The sequence below is a fragment of the Metopolophium dirhodum genome, chromosome 2, assembly GCF_019925205.1.
Source record: "Metopolophium dirhodum isolate CAU chromosome 2, ASM1992520v1, whole genome shotgun sequence".
In the NCBI taxonomy this organism is placed as follows: domain Eukaryota; kingdom Metazoa; phylum Arthropoda; class Insecta; order Hemiptera; family Aphididae; genus Metopolophium; species Metopolophium dirhodum.
The window spans coordinates 14427793-14453697 of NC_083561.1; the positions used below are offsets into that span (position 1 = coordinate 14427793).

The 25905-nt window shown below is 29.3% G+C and overlaps 1 protein-coding gene across 2 annotated transcripts in view; it reads left to right on the plus strand.

Moving 5' to 3' along the window:
* Nucleotides 1–25905, plus strand: part of LOC132939839 (lachesin) — a 197684-nt gene that overhangs the window by 155722 nt on the left and 16057 nt on the right. The window contains exon 3 of one of the 2 annotated variants that reach the window (XM_061007236.1): nucleotides 13231–13337. In XM_061007236.1, the coding sequence (XP_060863219.1) occupies nucleotides 13231–13337 (107 nt within the window). Of the gene's footprint in view, nucleotides 1–13230; nucleotides 13374–25905 lie in introns of both variants that reach the window. The other variant, XM_061007235.1, reaches the window with a different exon arrangement.

Below are 25905 nucleotides of genomic sequence, written 5' to 3' on the forward strand. Positions count from 1 at the left end.
TATATAGCACAAACAAAATTTAAATATAAATATAAAAATAAAAATACAGAAATCACTATTGAAACTTTCAATTTATTAAATAAGATATTATTAAAAATATTATTGTTTTTAATTCACAGAAATAATTTATTTAAGAAAATACGTTTATATCGTACCTATACTTATATATATTTTTTGACTTCTCGAAAGTCTTAAATTTACTTGTTGATGTTTTAACTTTTATTACCAAATTAAAATGTTTACAATACACGATTTTAATTAACTCGAAAAAGCTCAACAATATAAACCATTAAACCATTAATAAAAAATAAATAAAAGTGCAGAAACTGTATTTTAAAGTAGTTTTGGTAAAAATATTTAGCATAAGTTATTTATTAATGGGAATGACAATTTATTGTATGATTAAATATTATAATATAACATTGTTTATACATTTTACATTTACGTTGATATCTGCATTCAAAAAAATAATTTATTTTTTTTTTAAATTAAATGTTAAAACTAAAACATTTTTAACTACTTCTTTAATATATATTATTAATGTTGAGTAGCAATAACAATCACTTAACATTTAATCAATCAATAATGAGCTAATGTTCTCTTATACATGGTTTAGTGATCGCAATTGATTCGTTAAATTAATTAATTTTTGTGCAACTCAGCATATCAGTTTTTATTTTAATCTATTCAGTCAATATATTGTATTTTATTGTATTTGTACAAGGTACCTATTTAATGAATCTGAATAGTACGTCTGAATAACCATTATAAAAACATAATATGGAAACAAATCAAATTGTATTGCAATTTAATGTATTATTATTTATTGTTATAGTTATTAATATATGTAATCATATTGTATATTATTGTGTTAACCTGAATAGGTTTTTTAAAGAAGATATATTGTGTTAATAATAATAGGTAATACTGCTTAACAAAATAATAATTGAAATGATCAAAAACAGTTTGACAACTTCGTTTATGAAAGTAAATTTTTCCTAGAAAATAAAATTCCATTATTCCACGCTTTTATTTTGTATGCATATTACCCACTACATACAAACCTAGCCTTATTAAATTTTAGTTTTAACTTTGAGTTTGAAATTATTAAAATAGACGAAACATGTTATAACGCTACAGCTAACGTGTATACATTACATATTATACTGTATAATTTATTAACAATCAACTTGGCGACCGTTTTATCTACGTAATGTACTTTTTCGTTTGATTGTGACGATAACAAACCATTTTAATGAACAAAAACCTCTACCGTGTAAAATATCGTTTGCATTTAAATGACTTGCAAACAAATGCTACAGGCTACAGCTAAATATTGGTCATAAATTATTATCGGCAAACAAAAAATGATTGAACCACTCCGCTAAATTGGATGCCTGATTTAATGAATCGTCGACGGAGGAACTAGGTTTAATTAACGATAAAAATGGCAATCGTGGCATTGATAGAAATCGGCAAATGATGGTGTCCAAATACCTACTTAGTTTCTTTAGTCTTCCCATGACGCAGTTTGATTGAAGAATAATATTATTCATTATAAGTTAGAACACAATATTTCTTGCTTCAATTATTAGTATCGTTATTTATATATTATTATATGTTTTTTATTTATTACAACATTAACTATAATACTGTAATTATATGTTATTAGTTTATTATGTGTCTGATTGGATTATATTTTGTATCATTTGTTATTTAATTTTAATCAGATATGTAAAAATTAAATATTTTACCTCACCTTAAATAACCTCAGATGTTCAAACTCTCATGTTCAAGTCTTAAATATTACTATATTTTTACTTCAGAAATAATATAAAATATAATAGGTACAATAGGTGCTCAAGTTATTTTACTTGTTATGTACATCATTTTGGACAAAAATCTTAACTTAAAGAGCATCATTGTTGTCGACGACATTAAATAAATGCATCAATTAGATAGTATATTTTAGATGAAAAATCATACATAATTATATGATTTAAAACTGATCTTAGTTAAATTCATGAAAATACACGGTGGTTGTGTTAGTTTTTCCATGAATTTGCATGAACAACTATGTACCGAGAAAATATAAAAATTGCGTCTTCCGAGTTACAACTTCAATTGATTTTCAATCAATATACAATGCTAGGAAATTAAAACTTTAGGAATACTCCTTGATCCTAAATTGTTATCACAGAATAATAATAATAACAAAAAACGTTATAGTAAGACCAATAATAGATATATTCTTCGCAAACATGAAAATATATTGTACAAAATAAACTAAATACGGTCATCGATTTGTTTTCTTCGAAATCCCATTATATATATGAACGTTAAGTTAATAATTATAAATAATTTAATAAAATTAATATTTTGATTTTCTACTATGATGTACCTATGTAATTTTGTATTTCCCTTGTATTAGTTCAGAATTAACTATAAAATATTTATTTTAACGTGGTTTAATATACAATGTTTTGCGTGTTGTGGCCGTTTAAAAAATAAAAATTTTATATTTATTAACAGCGTTTATGTTTCAATATTTTAATGGAATTGTTAAAAAGAATCAACACAAAGAGCTACACCGATATATTTTATACGTAGGTATTCAATTATTATTGTTGAAATCAATAATAATTATATAGACAATACATACCGCACCAGTATATTGGTTATAGTGGTTAATAACGTTCCCATTTAATAACGACGCATCCATTAGCATAATATTAATCTTCAACAAACCTTTCAAATATATTAAAACTCCTGTATATGAACACGGTTTTATTTGCATTTTTGTTTAAAACCTTTAGACCGCATCCTTGCCAATTCTTTTGTTTAAAAGCCTAGACGCCAGCAGCCTCATCATCCGTGGTTTTCTTTTTCAAGAATAAATTATTTGTTTCTATGTTGTAGTTTTTCACATGTATATTGTATACGTATTATACATTATGTATATATTATGTTTATGTGAGCAGCGAGAGAGTGAGTGCGCGCGCATGTATGCATAAAAAAGTATCAGATATGCAGAAAAAAAAACATACAAAAAGAATTCTACGGAAAGATTTTCTTATTTTTTTTTTCTGTATTCCAGGCTATCTTTTTCATTCCAAAATACGTTTAGTTTTTAACCCCGGAAACTTCGAGACTGGATTATTGTTGTGAAAGCATATTTTTATTAATATCACCCACGGGCAGATTTTTGAGAGCACGCCCTGCAATGGTCGTAGTATAGTCCTGCGGATCCCTTATTTTAAACGTGTTAAGTATGATTTACGCTAACGCGGTTTTTGCAACATAGTAATTTGTCTCGAAATAACCAACCAATATAAACTCTCAGTTTTTTTCACAAGTTTTCTTTGATATACATTTTTTTTTACACCATAAATCTTCGAAATGAATTATTACAATACATTATATACGCAGTAAAAATGAGTATAGTTCGATCTAATCGTGCCTACATAAAATTATAGTATACAATAATAAATTATTCTAAATACAACACGTTTTTTAGATATCATTATTTATTGTTACGGCCAATATCAATATTAATATCAATCATCTCTGTTTTCGAACACTTACACGGGCACAGATTTTTGTAATTGATACAATACTCCTATACCTACAGAACAGAATAAATTACTGGCGATATTTAAATCATAATATTACATAGGTACGTAATTTTCTCGCGTTAAAAATAGATTCGTAGTTGGTATTTCGAAACACATGTTTTAATTTGAACTTTAATTTGAAAATGAACCCTGAAACTCAAAATGTAAATATATACGCAGTGCGTGTGTGATTACTTATTTTAACGAATAGCACGTGGAAAACAGACGGGGTCAATAATTTATAGAATCAAAAGAATGTTGATAGGTTTTCCTTCATACTGCTATGGACAATTACAACGGTAGCGAGTATGTGGGTAAATAGAAGTTCTGGTACCCAAAGAGAAGGGAGAGTTAGTGCGTATCCTGATAAAAGTTTTCTTGTTTCTACTTGTTGAAGAAATCTTTTGCGGAATTCGAAAACTGCTGATGAGATCCGAGAGTGGTCGTGGACATAACACATAATGATCCAAAACTAATTAAATTTCTACCTAGATACAACTCATTAACAGTGATGCTGTCTGAATGTACAATCGCAGAATGTCCCGAAAACAGAGCACACTATTCACGCAATACTCAATAATATCATTCCATTAAACCACAGTGTAGCTTTGATATTGATCACATTACTTTATATGTGTTTATGCCAATCTGTTAAGTATACTCATCTAACTTTAATAAACAACATACACGGCACATGGTAAATAATAATATGGTTAGAATAAAATTAAATACATTTTATAACTCAGAATAATATTATTTAGGATAAAAGAAAAACACATACATAATATAGGTACTTATAAATATTCAACGACAAACATTATTCCATTAAACTAATCTCTAACGTGTAGGTTTAATAAACTTATTCTAATGACCATATTATTATTATATAACTTAAGTTTAACACAATTTTCCCATATTACCCTATTTTTATACCTAAATATGTATAAAACTGAATATTCAAACTGTTTTATAATTAAGTAATTTATTTATGTTAATCCTTAAATGTGGTTGATGAGTTGTAATTTATAACGATTTAATGTATTTATTCGCAATCCGGAATATTTAAAATAACATTTTATAAGAAAATATACGTAATAAAAAATGATATATACAATGATATAAAAAAATTGATTATATTATGATGGACACAATGAAAACTAAGTTATACATTGTCTATACAGTCAATATTAGACATGATATTATAAATATATACTTAAATAAATTATCAGTAGATTGTAAATTCTAACTATTATGTTAATCGTTTCCGCCTAATAAAAATCATGATGTTTTTCAAACTATTTGAAATTGATGTTACATCAAATATTTTATTTAATTTCCATATCATGTTCTGTGTATTCAATGTCTTAATTCATATGGCCATATCCTCAAAAATCGATGAAAAACGTATACGTTCATAAGTTTACGTAAAATCTAAAACTATACCTATTGAATGGTGTGCATTGTGTTTATTGTGTAGATTTATGAATGAGTATTAAAAATAAGCACGGAACCTATAACACATTTAAACCACATTATTTACGGCCATACGAATTCAACACTATTTTAGCCAATTGCAGATGATAATACGTTATATAACGATTTCAGACAGGCTTATAAAACTCAACGACAACAGCGATCATATTGTAACAAGATTAATTTTTGTGTTCTCAGTACAAGGCACGAGCAATCAACATGAAGACACATAAAAAAAAATAGTCCCCCGAGACCGTCACGTTGAGCCTCCCTGCAAGTGCAGCGGCCGGGGGTGTTTTTGTTGTCGAGAACAACCCTCCTCTCACCCGCACCGAAACGTACAACTTTTCCCGATCGTCGTCTGGATAGCCTCCGATCCCGTCAAAATGTCCCCCGAGCATTTTTTTCCATCTCGTTTTCAGAAATCATTTCTCAAAAAAAAAAAACAAAAAAAAGTTCATCACCGCCACCACCGTCCGCCACCGACCACCACCGTCGACACCACCGCGGGGGAAACACATGCTTTTGTTTTATGAGTAAACATTTGCCGAATTCATCCGCAGACACACTTTACTACCGCCAGTACTGCAGAGATGGTAGTTTTAGTGGTGGTGGTGGTGGTGATGAGAGGCGAAAAGAATCATGTATTGAAAAGTAAAAGTCAACCAATGTCTATCAGCTTTGTATCCTATTTTTTTTATCTTGTTCTTTTTTTCTTCCTTTTTTATTTTTATATATATAAGAAAACCGCTCAAGATCGACGTTCTATACAACTCCCACGGGAATATAACGAGCACTTACATGGCCCCACCCCCACCACCGTGCCGCCACTAACCAGTCAGCCGTACTGTAGTTGCCGTCCGATTTCCCGTATCCGGCTTTACCATTTTCCTTTGCGGTTCGCTGGAAACCGTGCACACCATTCATAAACGTCTCTACCGCTTATTACACAGAGATCCAAGGCGAACGTGAGTCTGTACTGCTCATTGAACCACTACCCACCCTTCACGCCACCCCCGTACCCACCTATTCTTCGAGCCTTTTGCTAATTATGCACAACTCATTTCATCTTAATTTCCTGTGTACACACGAGCATTCATCAGTACTCTCACTCGTGAAACAAAACTGCACTCGTAGTTTGAGTGGCGAAGACGGCAAAACTCATCACGTATAATATACAATATACATTATATAATGTATATATATAACTTTAACTCGAAAATATCTTCACATGGCGTTTTGCTTTCTATTATATTTACGAATCGGTTAACTCTAAAATTATATATTCATAACTATAGTAACTGGAAATTCAACTAAATACTATGAGGTGTAATATCGTAGTTAGCAAAAAATGGAAATGTTCCAATAATTATTATATTTTAATAATATCGTATTTATAATTGTCCAGCGTGGCTTTAATAAATTTATGTGTTTTGTACTTTTTTAATATCAAATAACTACCTATAAAATATAAATAATACGGATAATTAAATTAATTTTTAACGAATTATAATATTAATATAATACATATACATAATACATATGTATTATGGACGTAAATAATCTATAGGAATATTTTTTTATATATTCAGTTCATACAAAAAATAATAAGAATACTTTCACTAGTAACTACTAAAACATCTAAAACATCGTTTTAACCAATCAATTCAATTTATTTTATTAATTATAATACTAACTATTATAGCATATCAATATATCATGAAAACCGTTCAATTATAGTTTTAGTTTATAACAATTGAATTATTTCTTAATTGCAATTTATATTATTAAAATGTTACGATACTCGCAGTGAATTCTCTTTAAGCCTTTTCTACCTAATCATCTAATTAGCATATAATATTATTATAATGAACTTACATTAACAAACCAAATAACTAATACAATTAAAATATTTAATTATTTTTTTTATACATAGACAAATAATTCAAAAAATAACTACAATTATTTTTCATGTTGTTTTATTTATTTTATTATTTTGCAAAAGTTAAATATTATTTATATGATATTATAGAGTTTAAATAATATCAATAGTACATTTTATTAAAATATTAAGTCACAACTTACAATGAATAAACTCTGTGAGTTTAATTTCGTAGGCGCTTTCAAAAATAAGTTGTTTATTTTATAGCAATGATTAAATTATTTTTTGAATGTTGTATTTAAACGAATATCCAACAATTTATTCACGTATTATTACTATAATAATTTCAAATGTACTTAACAAAATTATTACAAGCTAAAAATGTTTAAAAGAAAAACAATATTTTTAAGTATTCAAATGAAAACTATATTGTGTCTGTCAACGAAATTTTTTTAAGATAGTGTTAACAGAAAATGGGTGAGTTTGAACATCATTAGTCAAGTATATCACAAACGTTTATACAAAATGTTTGTATCTATGTTATTTTTAAAAATATATAATATAAGTGTTACTACAAATATCAAATATATTCGAAACCAATATGGCAATATATTAGACGCCTAAAATTAATTTCCGAATCCGTGAAGTGAAAGACGTAGCTTGTATACACGCGTCCGGTATTTTTACTTTTAATACCATCTACTACCCTATACAAAATGGTGTCCGTTGAATTTCGTTTCCCGCCTCCATCACTCGCTGTCGATCGGTTAGGATTTCATCGGTTCCCGTCCCGTCTCGGACAATATTATTATTCAACCCGCAGGGGACGCGACGTCACGTCATCGTCTACGAAAACTGTGTTTTTTTCATCCATGTACACGGCGGCGTTTTAACATTTAAAAATGTTTTTGTTTTTATTGAAATCCGGTGATGGCGTTAAGGAGAAATACACGACGAGGACGTGGTCGTTGTCACAGTTTCCGCTGCTATACCGGCACCGCCGCGCCGCTCCGTCATCGGGGATGCGGCGGCGGCGACGATCGTACTTGGAATGTGCGCGTGCACCGACGAGAGAAATAATAGGGAAAAAATAAAAACAAACACAAAGAGTAATCGACGGAATCGAATTTAAATACAAAACGTGTAACGGCCCATTATTTCGGTAATCGTTTATTTATACGTGACAATGTCTGATCCAGAGGGTGAGTGTGTATATTATATATATATATAGGCTGACGACGACGACGAGGACAACGCGACTTGTCTTTGCCGCTGTTGCTGCGATTGGAATTCGAAAACCGATAGGAATAACGTTTTTCGAGAAGCACTTACATGCGCACACACACACACACACATCGTAGTATATAATATATAAACTTACATAGTACATACATACATGCATACATACCTATATATGTTATATATACACATTACACATAGTATATTATACATGTATGTATTATATATTATTCAGTATATACACATATTATGCACAGTATGCATTTTACTGCCTGAGTGATGTTAATAATAAAAAATGACACCATTTTTTTTTCGCACGATACTTTCTAGCAATAATTTACTATTATTATAAAATATTTTATACATTTTAAGTCAACAGGATTAAGTATAAACAATAAATTCATTTTTTACCCGACTTGTAACACTATACCGTGGAAATTTATCTCAAACACTCTTGTTTTATATATTATGATCTCCGTATTATTTTCATAATTTCTATTTTTTTTTTCCATTTTTATTAGAAATTATATTTACGTACAGTTTTGTCACTATTTTACTGTTTTGGTTATTCTATACAACTAATAATCATAGTGATTTATTATGAAAACCTATTAGCCTGATACCGTTTAGCCAAAAATATTCACATTATCTTCGCTTTCATCTTCATGCTTAAAGTTAAAGGTTCTATGACGTATGTGTATGTGTGTGAGTGTGTACACGTGTATCACCGGCATACGCACTCGAGAAATTAGATCCACCGCAATGAGACGCTAAGCCTACAGGATACAATGCAAAAGTTGTTCAAATTTAATCCGCATTGGTAAAATAATATTATAATAACTTTCCCGACCACTCTAGTACAGTCGATAACCATTAAACTATGAAATCGGATTTTTTTTTTTTTGATTCTTGAATAACGGGTAACAATAACTTAAACATCGATTTACAGAATTGTTATTTCTGTGATACTATATCATACAATAATATAGTATAGTAATCATTGATCACCATTCACCGCCATAATATTTATTTACTAGTTGTTATTTCTATATCAGAATACATTGTAATACATTTTTTACTTATTTTTTAATAGGTTACATTTTATTTCAAACTATTCATATTTTATATAACGTGTTACCTAGCTTATTGATTTATATTAACTGTGCAACACGAAAATTATAATTATTCGTATTAATAATAAATTATCCTTATAAACCTACAATTATAAAATTACACTACTTTTGACATTACGAAAATATATTTTTTAATTAAATCGTGTGTTTTCAAGTTTATATAAATCTGATTTATGAACATTTCCTCGAAAGTTTTCCCTCCAGATACTTCCCAGTCCACTACACCTTTTTTGTAGGACATTTTTCTTATTCAAGTTACTTTATTACAATCCGTTGTTAAATCCACTTGGTATAACGTTGTCCACCCTATGACATTTCCAACGATCATCGTGGAATGGACAAATAGTGTACTTAGATTAGAAAATTGTGTAATATAGGGGACAAGTCGACATGGATATGACTTGTCCTCGTAAATATAATAACGGATACAAAAGTATAGAGATTGATTTTGAAAATTATGTTCTCAATTTTTTTTAAGACTATATTATTAATTACTAAACTTGAAACTACACTGAAGTATTTTATAAAATGAAATATTACATTTTAAATAGAATTTTTAAAATTAAAATTTGTAGACCGTGTTTTATCTAAGGCGAAATGGGGTTTAAAAAGATAATTAGAAATTAACCTAATATTTCCCATAACTTTAGAATATGTACCTATTAAATTAATACAATTCACAGATCAAATAAACTTACCATAGTAATAGTATTTAACATTTAACAAAATATAATAACAGAGAATATAAAATAATAAAATATAGTTTGATAAAACGTAAATCATCCGTTCTGGTTTTGATAGAATTTCTAAAAATATAAAAGTAATAAAAGATAAATTAACTTAGTATCTATTTAACATACATACGTGTTCACATTATACATTTTATGTAATTACTGTCTATGTAATATATAAATGTATTAATAACATTTAAGATATTTTTAAATTAATACTAAAGAATTAATTGGTAAGATGCAAGTTTTAAAAATTGATCAGTTTAATTATTTTAGAGTCATTTTTCTATTGACATTCAAAAGATTAACATTGATAGTTTGTAAAATTGTAGGCGATGACGACACGTGTCACCTTATAAAACATTTAAAGCAATTTTGAAATTGTAAAAAATAAACTGAAGTCCAATAAGCAAGTTGAACAAAAATTAATTACACGGTATCATGACAAATAGGGTTTTTTTTGGCGCGAGACAAGTAAAAATTAGCGCGTAGGGCTCGCTTATAAATTAAATCAGACGTTTTCAATTAAATTCGCGAAAGTTTGTTTTCGAAACATGTGTTTTTATGTGCAAAGGCCCCGTGGACATTGGTTTTCGAAAAGGGATCGCTCCCCACTACAACGGTCGATGAAAAGAGGAGGACGAGGACGAGGAGACGTAGAGACCGCAGGACCGTCGGTCGGCGGCGTCGGTGGGGGTGGGCCGGCTCTCATAAATCAGAATACTCGTTTTCCTACCCTTTAATTTGCCCAATGTGTATATGTATACCCTATCGCAATTAATTAATGTGGTTATCGGAGGCCGAGTGCGAGCGTACGGCAGCGACCAAACAGCGCCGCAGCAGCTTCTCGCCGGTTACGTTACCTCGTGAGGGATTTGTTATTTCAAACATTTTTATTTTATTTTTTATTTTTATTCTTCTCATCCATCCATTCGAGACCTTGCAAATCGTTTCACACTCACACACGCTCGCACACACGTAAGTTTCGATCAAAGCTAAATACTATAAAGTCGCTCTTCTTGTTACATAGCAGTACGATATTATAACATTTATACTATGTACGTCCCATGCGTATGTATAATATTTAAAACGAAGTGATTTTTTTTTTATGGCTTATTTAAGGAGAGGGGTGGTGAGGATGCAGGGGATAGGTCCCCCTATGAAAACTTTTTTAAATACATACAATAATATAGGTACATTATCTATATTATATTTTATGCATACAGCTAGTATACATAAAAACGTCCATACTACAGACTTATAGGCCACAAAAATATTAGTATTATAGATAATTTAGTTGAATAGAAGTTTCCTGCGTAAGAGTTACACTGTATGACATATATTTTATTAAAAAAATTTTGGATTATTTTTAAAATAATCAAGTAGGTATAATACATTTTGGGAGTCAGAAGAGAAGTAATGCTAACTCGGTTCCCCCTCTGGCTTTCGATATCACGAAAAAAAAAATGGTATAGTCAATTTTCACAGAATATTTCTATATTGACACTGTATTATTATCTATATAGACTTTATCTAGGTTATTATAACTTAACTATAAGTTGACACTGTATTATTACCAGACAAAATATTATACGGGAATTAGAAACTCGATGGTCGAGAATGTTCTACAATAACACCCCCCCCCCCCCCGCCCCTATTTAGGTTAGGTTCATTGGGAATTTTTTAATATAACCGCAAACAAAGTTCTATCAAACCTATTTTCTCTTGTGTCATAATATTATTATGTACTCTCATTTTTATTCCTTTTGGGACCATAGATTTTACGTAAGATTTCTTTCAAATAATACTAATAATTTTTCGTCTGACTTTGTTGACGCCCGCATGCATATTGCATACAGAACTATAGGTCTAATGAGCTTTTTAAATAGTATTAATTTTGTTTTTTTGGTCAGTAACCTCGACTTAAATAATATCACAATCCTAAAATAGCACTTACTTCCTGCCCGTTATTTTCCCATTCATATTTATGGTGTACTGAACCAACATAATATTGTTCACATATTTTCTAGTGTAATCATATGTGTCCGTCGTTTACGTGTAAATATTGTCCAGCGCAATTAAGACTTAATAGGCTCGAGATAATTAATCACATATTGTGTTACCTATGAATAAACTAGAGTTGACCTCTGCTGTTTCAAAAAATAACATTGAATTCATCAATTATAATATTTATTTACGAAATTCGCATAACATACAATTATTATGAATAGAGCATATTAACGATAATTAATGGTGGCAGCATTTTGGCATTATTTTGTTTATTTACCTATCCACAAATATCATAGGTAAAAATATAATTGTTGTTATCTTGTGCACTATGAACAACAATTATTAATGTATTAATGAAATTTCTATATATTGACAGTATTTTATCAATCGAATTTTTTAATATATTTTCAAAACTATTATTTTAATAAATTTTAAGTTTTTGAATAGATACAGTATGGTAAAGAATACGATATATTATACTAAATAAATATAGTACCATTGAGTATAATATACTCCTTTTCAAAGGAGAATATACCGGTCGGCGACCAATTTATGTCCGGCGGCGCGAATTCCTCACCAATTTCCCATTGTTAGCGTGATCACGTGGTTCTCGACGCACCAATCAAATTATTCGACATGCGCGAAAGCGGTATATTCTCTTTTGAAAAGGAGTATAGATAGTACTATCTATACTCAACGATAGTACCCACCCACTTACGATGTATTATACAAACAAAAACATATTACAATTCTTAAAATGTGTAAACAGCTTTCGAATGTTAACTGTTTTTAGGAATATTATGTTATTAGACTTTTTTTATTACCAGTAAATTGTGTGAAAACTAATAACGAAATATTATATATTATACAACTTTAGAACGGTTCATCAGTTAACACGTACCTACTGCAGTTAGTAACCAAACCAAAACGAACTTATTTACTGCGACTTAGGTCGAACATGGCAAACAAGAGGAAAATAATTTAATATCTAGTGACTTTAGAGGGAGTACGAGGTTGTAAAAACACTTAGGAACAATAATCCCATATGTTTTTCAATTTGCTGTGGAAACACTTTACGTGATTTAATATAATACACCAACAGATGCCTGATGTCGATAATAATCATATATTGTTGTTGTATGTTTCAGTGAACGGTTTCGAGCCAGATTTTTTGTTCCCACTGGAAAACGTGACTATTGCCCAGGGCCGAGACGCGATATTCACGTGTGTGGTCAACAATATCGGTGGTAACAGGGTGAGTGCTCCCGAAGGCGGCTTCACTTCAGCCAGGGTCGGTATCAGTAACTATGAGTCATAAAAAAATGAAACTATTCTTCGCACCACGGCTTCGTCTATCACCAGCGCTGCACAATTTCTCACCTTTTACACTATAAATCTACACTATGCCCTACACAGACCTGCACCACGTTTGCTCTATGCACGCAGAGCGCGACTGAAAAGCAATAATCCTTCTCGTGAAAAAAAAATTGATTTTTAATCGGCGACTTTCCTTTATTTCGACTGATTGTATGAATAATAGTTATACGTAGGATAATATTTGAAAATACCTCAAATCCATAAAAACGCGTAGAACGTATTTTCTTGAAACCATAATGTTTGATAATAAGATCTTCTTTAATTCCTATTGAACGCCCATCTTATCATTAGTTTTTTTTTAATGCCTGGTTTCATAAACAATCACTAAATATTTAATGAATTATAGTCGTGAGCTAATGGTTCCTTAAAAATATGATTAAGTGGTCCTGGTCCATAGACCATAATCGGTCCATTAAATTTTACTGAACCATTATATTAGTTTTTTTTATGCAACTCGGCATGTCTCTCTTATACTATAAGATACAACCTAATATCCAATATCTGCACTAACCTTATTTATTTTTTTAATTCTGAATAATATCATATTATTCTGAAATCTTGTTTATCTTTTATTTTATTCATGTTCACCGTTTTTTCTTACATTTGTTAATTTGTTATTCAAAAAGTTTTTCATAATATTATAAACAATTCGATTAAAGTATCTTGTACATAAAACATAGTCAATACAAAAATAAAAGTATGTTATAGCCCTCGTAGTTAATACGAAACCGTTTAAAATATTTAAAGCTTTGCATAATATTATTATTATAATATGTGTAATTTAATATTAAAATATAACAAAACAATAGACTCCTGGTAACTGGAACTTTCATAGCTCGAATTTCTATCTTAATAAAATACTAATTTGATATTAGTTAATATCTTAGTCTAAAAATATTATATTAATTCTATTATTTCTCGATGATCCATTAATAGTTATACTGCAAATTTGAATTGAGAAAATGTCCTATAATAATACTAGGTGTGTCCGTGTACAAAAGAAGAACGGAGCATTAATGTCCGACAGTAATGAGATGAATAATTTTAAATTATTCACAAACTAAGTATGTTTAATATATTTGTTTAATTCATCATGTTGTATTAAATTATTTCGAGGTAATGCGTATCACCAAGCTTCATTGTTGTTTTTTAAATCTTGTTCAGTGCGCCAAGGCTAATGCAATATTAGAATATGGTGTTAACAATGTAGTTCTGCATTTGATTAATTCTAATTTAAAAAAAATACTACTTTAATCTCCATTATATACATTCCACAAGCGGTGCATTTTATCACGTCACTCAACCATAACAATACCTACTTCAGTTAATTTTTAACAGTCGATCGCAATATTAAACGACGGTTTCAGCAACAACCCAGATAACGTCTTTACACATGACAACCACGTATGTTGACACGATTTAGAACTCAGCATCGCCAATATTATAACTGTAGATTTTTCTAAAGTTATTTATTGTGACTGATGAATGCAATAACACCACATTCAAGCATTAAAGGAAAATGTTTTCTAGTACGAGAAATTCCGTATTTTTTAAATGATGATTTTAATATTGTACAATACCGAACAGAATCTCCATAAATTGTGTTAGTCCAGTACATTTAGGAAAATGGTATTATATTATTTTAACATTATCTATTATTTATATTTAATACTATAAATTTTATAATGCATACTAAACTAGTATGCACAATGGTGTATATTTTCATAATAATAATTATTTCCTTTAATATTTGCATCGTAAATAATATCAGTTATTGTTTAGACTGAACCATTAGTGAGTCCTTTAGAAACCCAACTATTTCTTTGTAAAATAATTGTTGCACATTTATGTGCATAAACGTAAATCTACGGATAATCCCTGAACAAAAGGGCTCCACTTCGCCCCACCCAAATAAAGGGATCACTAGGTGCTAGGTATCAGATTTCAATAAATCGTTATGTTTACACATTTTTGTTACTAGTTTTAATGTACTTTTGTCTATAATGTACCTATGTATTACAGTATACACACTCCACACACGTATAAAACACGTTTCGAACTATAAATAAATTCATTGATTTAAGCGTGCCTAATTTTGAAAAACAAAAAAAAAATAATTTTTATTGATGCTTACTACATTTTTTATAATTATTATTATTCTCTTTATACTAGTTTATAGTGGTTAGTTGTCAAGTTTATAGAATTTTACACAAAACAAAATGTTACGTGGAGTATTATGATTAAGGCTGGAGTTTTATCATATTGATTTTTTTTTCTTTCGTACAAATTATAAAACGTAGCTCTATAAGTGAAAAATACATTTCCGGAAATACTTATTATTTTAATAATATATACTTAGCGATACAATATTATTATTATTAAATATTAATACAATAATAGTAATTATTACTCTTGTGCTATAATACCGAATTTATACTGAATTTGTCCAATAATATCAAAAACCCAATGTAATTTTAATGCTAGTACAACCTATTTCATGTCTTTTTCATTACCTTTTATTATTTTTAGCCGTTTGGATTATTTCTTTATCAGTATGAGAAGTCAATAGAATAAAATAAAACAGTAAAAAAAAAATAATATCATCACATACACACTTTTGAAAGCCTCTTAACAAAACATGATATATCTATAACTTGTTTAAAAGTTATTTACAAAAGAAATAACATTTTCTATAATTCTTATTTATTTTCACATTCAAACTAAATACAATTTTTACGATGCATCCTTTTTTTAAACTAGGTACTATTATAGTTGAGTTCAAGAAAGTGGATGGTTAAAACAATAGTTTAGCTTGTTATAGAACGAGGATACTAAAATAGTTTTTAATTTCTTATAAAGTGAAGAAATATTATAAAAATTATTGTTGAACTATAATAATTATTAAATAAAATCCTTCATAATGTGGTTTAGTCAAATAGCAAAATAATAATAATATTATCTGCAATAATGTGTTAATTTTGTGAGAAGAATGTAAAAGTCGTCGTTTACAAGGGTGTACGTGTGGTCGGAACATTGGTTTTAGTAATCTCCCTCCCGTGGAATGTACTCGTAGTTTCGTAATTATTTTACGCCTTGAGACGCAATGACAGTAGCCAAAAAACCTCTTTCGCAGAGTATTAACCATCTTTCATTATAAACTTCCCGAACACACTGATCCGCTTATCGACCCATGCATCACCGGTTACCAACGATCGCCATGATCGGATTTGAAACGAAAACTTCCCAACTCTGAAATTGGAACAACTCATGGACGAATAACTGCGGAGGACGTATTTCTACACTTCTTCTCTACCTCATATTCCTTCACCTTACTTCCCTTTTAATAAACCGAATTCCACTACCTCTGGTAGTTTGCCCTGTGTCCTTGTGAAAATAATCTCTTCAACACAGTACTGCAAATAAACCGCTTTGTACTCGAATGTGTTAGGTACCATCGATATTATATTATTATACGACCAGTCTTTTGTAAATAAGTTTACCGCAAACCTAGCACATTATATATAGGTATAACATAATGTGTAAAAATGTCCAGTTAATTTAAATAACTTAACGTATATGTTATAGGTATATTAATATTATATTATATAATACTATAATACTATAATGCTATAATGTGCAGGTTTAATAAAAATACAGCAATCAATGTTCACAGATTCCATTAAAGTAACATTTTTTTTTTGTTTTCATCGATTCAGTGCCTATACCAAAATAATATTACCTAATTTTAAAGGTTATATAGGTAATAAATTAAATTGCTTGGTTATAAATTATACATTTCATGTATGTGCAGTGTAATTCACAATACAAATTAAAAATAATATCCTATGTTACTATTCAGTACCTAGGTATATATATTATTTTAAGAGGAATTGTTTGTTTGTAGTTAGCGGCAATACTCTCGATAACCACTGAACCGATTTTAATTCAGTTTTTGCCGTTATTTGAAGAATATCGAGGAAAAGTAACCATCAAGAGTTCTATCAGGTTATTTTTTAATCCCGGAAATCAACCCACACGTACATTTTGTCCATAAAATACGATAACTAAATTTTTTTTATTGTTTCCATTAATTACATGATCAAAAACTTTTTTAATTTAATAGTTGATATTACACTAGCAAATACTACTAATACAATCCAACTCCACCCAGAAAAAAATAAACAAATATGTATAAAATACTACGCTCATCCTATTTGGTTTTGATTTCACGAGTAATTTTGTGTTCTTCGCTTTGTAGTTTGTAGACAAATCCAACCAAGATGGGGAATTCACCTGTGACACTTTGTGTATTTCAGATGCAATAATATCACGATCTGTGAAAAAAATTAACAACAATAATTAACGACCATTATGTGACACTTATATAGGCGACTTTCTGCACATTATATGAAATACATTGATTAATCGCGAACAAAATAAATAAATATTTTGTAGTTCAAGTCAAGATGGAAATATATATTTTAACGCAGTGAACTTGCCAAAAGCTACAATAAATAACTTCATTTAATTACTGACTAATAAACGTAGAAACATAAATTTGTATTTAAGAGGTTGCTATGCTGAAATTTACTGCCTTCAGTTCTCCAACATTGGTATTGTAAAAAACATTACCTTTCCAATTCCTTATTTCAGAATTAGTACGATTTTTAAACAGAAGATTATACATTTTTAAATCAGTTATTTTCCGTACATTAGTTTGATGATTAATAACACCATTAATTTCTTAACATATTGTAATATTGTTTTGAAAAAACTGACATACCTACAATAGTAATGGACTAAGATCACATATTTCGATTTTACAATAGCTTTAGCTTGAAAAACGCTTTGATAGAAATATAAAACAAGATTTTTTCTATATTGCCAACAGTAGTAAAAAACAAAGTTAATGTTGATATAACGTCTAACGTCTACTTATATGGAAACTTAAATTATGATGTGAACTGCAGTTTGCTTCCCAACGTGTACAATGTACATTATCATAAACCATGTTTTAACATAATATTAGTTATTAACACTACTCTGAACATAATATTAAAATAACTCAACCACAAGCTTACCTATCTTATATTATCCAATTAATCAATAGTATAAAATAGCATATGAGATGGTTTGTATTAAATAATACTCATCATTTTTCAACAGCCACTAAAAATCTGTATCAATTATTTACGATAAACAACTCATATAACATTGTATCAGTTTAAATTATGATAACACTCATATAACATTGTATTAGTTTAATTTATGATAACATTCATTTAGGGTATGCCGGGTATGTCACTGCCTTAGATCATATACTGTATATGATCTAAGGTCGCCGCATACTCCATGATTCCAAGAGAGGGGCAATTTATCACCTCGAACGACCTTTTTTCTTTGAGAAATTAATAATTGATAAATATAAAATTTCGTTTTCAAAAAATGTCTAGGAAATAGATACGAAGTTATAGACGAGTTTAAAATACTTATGCTGATCAACATTTCACCTGAACTTTATTCAATAAAATATATTAGGTATTTATTTATGAAATTGTAGTAAGATTGTTTATATTTTAAAGACAATAATTTGTGATTTCCCAACTACACTTTTTTTAAAGGGAAGGATCCAATTTTTAGAAATTCATTATTATTGTATATACTATAACATATTAAAAGTCAAAACAATAAGGATACAGTATTTAGGTTTTAGGTATGCCACTTTTTCATTCATGAAGGACATTTTTTATGTATTAAGCTTTTCTATTATTTACAATATTTATTTTAAATGATATACAACCTATTGGTCTCTGAAAGTTTATTCAGTGTTTGGCATTTCAACGAATTGAGTGAGTAGTTTATTTTGTTTTAAGTTTATAAAAAAAATAAACAAAAAGCTGTTTGTATGTAAACAAACAGCTGAATGATACACTACACAGTGGAATAGTAGTCTAAAAAAAAAACAATATCATCGTCATAGGTAGCCAAATGGAGATACACAAAAACATTTTGACCGTAAATATTTGCCGACAAGTAAAGAATTTTCAATTGCTCCGAATTCTCGAAATGTTCAATGTTCTTACAAGATTTTTTTTAAACACGAGTTGAAGTTTTGGAGTTTACTTCACTCAAAACACAAAACCGAAGAAAAACTCATAACAAAATGTCTAATCAAATATTATAGAATTATCAAAAAACACTTGATTATATATTGCATATTATTTTAAGCACGTATATACCTATTATACACATAGGCCGATAAAAGTAGTGATTTTCACTTACATTTTTTTAAATAATTTAACTTTTGTTAAAATTAAATATTTTTTCCTCAAGAACGAACTGTGATAAACTCCAAACTAGTGACAAAAAAATACATAGTTTATTTATTAGTCGTATAATTGTGTAATTTATAAAAAAAAAAATAATAAAATACCAGTGAAACTTGGAATACTCAAAACAAGATTTGCATTTTTTAAAAATAATAATGAACTTAAAAAAATAAAATTAACAATAGATATATTATAAATTCTCAATAATTATATTAAAAATAATATTAGGAAATTATAATATAAATTTTAAATAAAAATGTCAAAAACATATTAATTTATACAATATTTTCGTTAACTATACAATAGGCATACGTAAAAATAATAATACAACATAGTACAATAATTAATAATAAACATAATATTATAGTCACATTTTGATTGTTAGATTCGTAAACGCAATCATTTGTCAAATTGTGGCGTGGTAGTTGCATTCAGTCACGAAACGTGTTTTGAGTGCAAGCACCGGTCGGTTTATAATCAAGTTTAACTAAGAAGATACACTTATGAACAATAATAATTGTCCATCGGTATATATATAATAGGTAATATTATTGTATGTCAAATTTGTCCGAGTCTAATAGAATGAATAGTATCGTTTTTAGAAATTATTTCATATTCATAAATAAATGTACACGTAGGCTACGATATTAAATCGTATATGATAAGTATACAACTAATAATAACAAGTAACAGTTAAATTATCATTCGGGGATCTAAGGAAGAAGGTTTATTATCTGTCAACTTTAGCTAGAAGCAGCAACTCAATTATATTATAATAGCCCATAAATTAAACTGTGATAATATCATTGTTTGACCTTTCACTCTTTGACTTTTTAGTATTAGTTTAATGAATGAAGTTAAGTATGCCCCGACCCTTTATACTAAACTATACAGTTTACAACTTCCAAATTACTTGCTATACCAACTAACAAGTTAAAGTATTTTGAATTTTGATAAATAATATTCAAATAATATTATAAATATTTTAATTCTTACAATGAGCTATAATTATTATTTTATTTCGTCTAAAATGGGCAATGGCGTACTGTTTTAATATGTCTCGATACCTACTAAAAAATAATAATTCAAATACATATTAATATTTTCAATGGCTAAATAATTACTAAAAACGATATTATATAACTTATAACATTTCCGAGAAATCACAAAAATAAACTAAACTAAATTTAACTTAGAGAATAAAATATAATAACTATGGCATGATCTTAATTTCTCCTAAAAACTTTTTTAAAAATTTTTTACAAATATAACACCAAGATTAACTGAAAACTTTAACAATATTTTACTTGGATACTTTACATTTTTACAATAATATTTTTGATATATTAAATAAGCTTCAATGTATATAATAATAAGAGTATAATATAATATATAGATTATAATTATTATAAAAACTGAAGCGAAGCGTTAATTATCAAATAATATATCCTAGACAATTTTGATTTGTGGTAAATTAAAACGTATCTAGTTATGAAACTCATAAAAAATGTTATGACTTATTGTTTCATGAAAAAGATATGTACCTAGTAATGTCCTACAGTCTGCAGTATGTGTTTTTTATTTGTTTCTATCTAATTGTGGATCGCAACCCATGGGTTAGGTTAGGTTAGGTTAGGTCTATCCAATATACATTATTTCAAATGAAACTATATAACGTTAATATAACTGTAGATGTATGTGCGATTTATTAAGCGTTTATAAATTTAAATTAAATTAAGAAACTGGACTGTTTCAATATGAAACCATATAAAAACTTAAAAATAAATCGAGAAATCAGACCTATTGTAATTTATTAAGATATTTCGAATTTAAGTTCTTAATCATTTAAGATTTCTAAACTAAAATAGTTATTCTTTGTTAGCATATACAAGGAATAAAAAAAGATGAGATGAAGTTCCATTGTAGAGACTACTGTGAAAAATATGAATGATCTTATAAAAATATGAATTTAAGTTTTTACCTGAGTATTTGAAGTAGATAATCGGCATAAAATTAATAGTAGGTATAACGGCATACCTATAAACATTCGACAATTGATGAACACGAGTGACTTTAAATGACACTTATATATTACAATAATATATTATATTGGGGGACGGAGTGGCCGACCCGAGTTCGATTCCTCGGCCATGGGCGGCATTTTTCTTCGGACAAGTCACGGTGTCCGGAGAACAAGTGCCACCATCCCCCACCCGAGCATGGCAGATACCTACGGGTGCCCACTTGAAAATCTGCCAAAAACTACACACACGTATTTACCAACCAACAGTATCCTTCCCTACAAATAAACAAGCAAACAGCTAATGGCCATAGTTTCCGGGCTTAATGATCAAATAAAAAAAATATATATATATTATATTATACTCATCACAACGGTATGGATAAATTGAATAAAATAATAATATTTTACGAATCACGAGACATGAACGAATTAAACAATCTGTCAGAAAAAGATTTCTTTCTAGTATTTTTCCGTCGACTGGAACCAGCACACGCGTGACTCGATGCGGGTACGTTAGAAGATGGGTCTCGGATTGATATATAGACTATAGACCAGTTGTATAACTTATAATAAGTGCGTATTGGTGGGCGAGAGTACGTGCAACCAGCGTAAGTCCGGTAAGGGTATGAGTTGGTATAGCGGCCGCGGCGAAAGCAATACCCGAGCAAATGTTTGACAAATCTCAATACTTATATAAAATATATAATATAGTTCGTTGAAAGGGTGCATTGTGCGGTGCGACGAGTCTCATTATAATTCTGAAGCTCACCAAACTGTTGAAGGGGTTAGAATAAGGAGCCCTTGTGCCCGGCGAAAGTGTGTGACGAGGGTGAGCGATGTTTTCGCCGCTTTCGGTCCCTGCCCCCCAAACCATTATTATTCATCGGCGCGACACTTCTACGTTGGCGGTCACCGAAACATATTCTCTGCCCAACAAAGAGCAATGTTGGTCGATAACCCCGCATTGCGTTCACCGATGTTTTCCGACACAGCGGAGTTCCGTACGCGTATTTATAAAAGTTTGAACAGACCGGTTTTTGCCAACCTGCACATAATAGGTATGTCGAAATATAGCTAGTCAATAATTCGATAAACTGTGATATGGATCTAGATTATGATGAATGGCGATTACAAATGATTAAAATTTTATAAAAATTACAAATATCTATATAAAATAATAGCGTATAATAGTTAGCACCCAGATCGATTATATGACGAATACAAAATGTTTGGCACAATTATTTTTATATTTTATTGGATTAAATTAATTTTAATTTGTAATCTTTCGAATTTAAAATGTTAAAACATTTTTTTTTACAAACTTAAAACTGTAGTTTCTTATCAAATATTTTATAAGACACGATTATTAACTAGACATATAGGCACTTCTGCTCTTTTTAGTTTTTAAATATTTTGGTATTTACAAATCTGATCATTTTTACTGAATATTGAGTATGTCGATCGTAGTTTGTGCAAATCAGTTGTGTAGCGGAAAATCCACGCACACAACTATTGGCTCTATCACGAGAAAACCACTCACGCAATTCTACTTAGACAATGATTTTGGCACACAATTCGGAAACACCGCTGCGTTAGGTATATTGTTACAGTTATCGTTGTTTGACCGGAAAACGCATTCGGCCCCGTCAGAGCGATGAAAACCGTTTTACGTGCGTCGTTTTGTCAACCTCTATCAGAGATCGCAGACAAGCCGGTCCCGACATCCGAGACACACTCATCCCAAGCATGACGTATATTATTAAATAATTCTGAGGAATATACATACACGTGTATCACAGCAAAGTGGACAGACCGCAGCTTTTTTGCTTTTTTTCTCACGCCGACGTTTTTTTACAATATTTGATATAGTCGATTTTCTCCTCCACTGATCTTTTCAAAAAATATTACAAATTATCACACATTAACTAGTCTGATAAACTTCCACGCTGCGTTTGAACATATTTTTTTCGTCGTGAATTTTTGCCGCTGTGGCAGTATAACGATATTACCTAAAGGCTAAAATTTAACAAAATAACCATTGTAAAAAGTATAATATGAACTCGCTACAATATTGTTGTATAATATATTATTAAATTAACAAAATAAGTTATGGATATAAGGTAGTACGACTTTTCAACGTGATTTCAAACGATTAAGATATGATTCCACCGCCGTTACGTGTGTCGTTTACTCAGATAAGATTTTATTTACGAGGGGAATTATATTGAATATACGTGCTGCTAATACTAACCAGTAGTAATATACAATCAATTCGTTTAATGGTCGTTACAATATTTACGTGTTGAAATAAAAGATTAATTTGATTTAAGGCGAATCAAAGGTGTATTATTTTTAGGCCAACGAATAAAGCTAAAAAAAAAACTGTCGAGTTCACAAGTTTATGGATAATATACGTAATTATCATCCACCGACGTTTGATGCAATAATAAAATGTCGAAGAAAGATATCGCTCGTTAAATTGTATTGATACTTATACCAAACTAAAACTACTATTAACAGATCGGTTAAAAAATGTCCTATGGTATACAAGGGGTGGCCTATTGTGTTTTCTAGTTAGGCCAATATAGTAAAATGAAATATGGTTGCACTAATCACCATGTGTCCGTGTGTAAAAAGTATGTGCATTCTTACATTTGGGATTAAACTTTTATAGAACGATATAATATATTTTTACACATATTATGTAGGTACTTAATAAAAATAAAAATGTATACATTTCCTAACTGGATGTATATTATATTTATAGTAAAATTATTTAATAAATATCTTTTTACACAGTTATTCTTAGTGATTCAATAATTTAAAAAATAATTTAGAAACGCATATTTTATACCAAATTAAATCTGCATATTATGTATGTGTCTGCTAACTCTAATATTGAATATCATCTAACATAGTCCATAAGGTAAAATGAAAAACGATTTTCATTCGTGCTGTGAGTTCTAATATGGTGGTAAGTTGCCAAAACTTCTACTAGGGACAAAACGTGATCGACCCAGCTTTATACTTTTTCCCATCATAGTAAAAATAAAGAAATGAGGGAGGGCGAAAAGTTACACAATATTGTATTTGGTCGACAGCGAGTACGAAAACACCGCCATTGATGTTTCGATAACATAAACAGATAAATGTAACAAAGAATTACGAGGAGACGATGGTGGCTTATCCTTTACCTGTAGTCCAGTAAAATTCTCATTCCTAATACATTTCTCAATTTCCTTTTTTCATCAACGTCCTACCCAAAAAATAAACGCAGGGTGAATTCCGAAAACTTCAAGCCTTAAAAAAGTTTAAGTCGATCACAAGAAATATAAATTGTGTAAACGAAAAAACATCAACTCGTCCACTTCAATTTAAACAGGCACTTTTGCAATGTTTTTTTATTAAATGATAAGTAAGTAAACACAAAGAAATTATAAAGAAATAGTTACTCTACTCATCAAGACACCTCGATTGCCTACTTAGAACGCCGTCGTAAACAAAATGCTCAGTTATGACTACGGAACGTTAGCTTTAATGTGACACAACGGCGCACAATGCCTTGAGAGACCAAAAAGTAATTTTAAGAAACCAGCAAACACAATATCCTAAGAGTACAAAAAATGTCAGCTCCAATTTTCCAATTCTCTTAAATAAACCTTTACCTACACACTAAAAAGTGTTGTAGAGCGGAAAAAAATGTTCTCTTTTAAGCTTGTTTGGTCATTTCTACCTTGTGGAATATTAATTTTATTGTTTGAATACAAAAATTGAAACATGTTTAGAGGTTTAAGATACAATAGGTACCTTGTACCGTATTAGGTATATATTCAAAGAATCTTCAAAATTAAAATGATTTACTTATATTATGAACGTACATTTAAATTACTTAATTATATTTTAATTAAATGTAGAGAAGTTTGAATTGTAAATATGTACTTTATTGGCTCTTAAGCATAAATATTTAAATTTCAACGTTTAAAATGGCCAATAAAATATAAAAATATACTTAATAATGAAATTATATATAATATTTAATACAATTTATTCTATTAATTTTACTAGTATGATAAGTTTTGAATACAATTAATTTT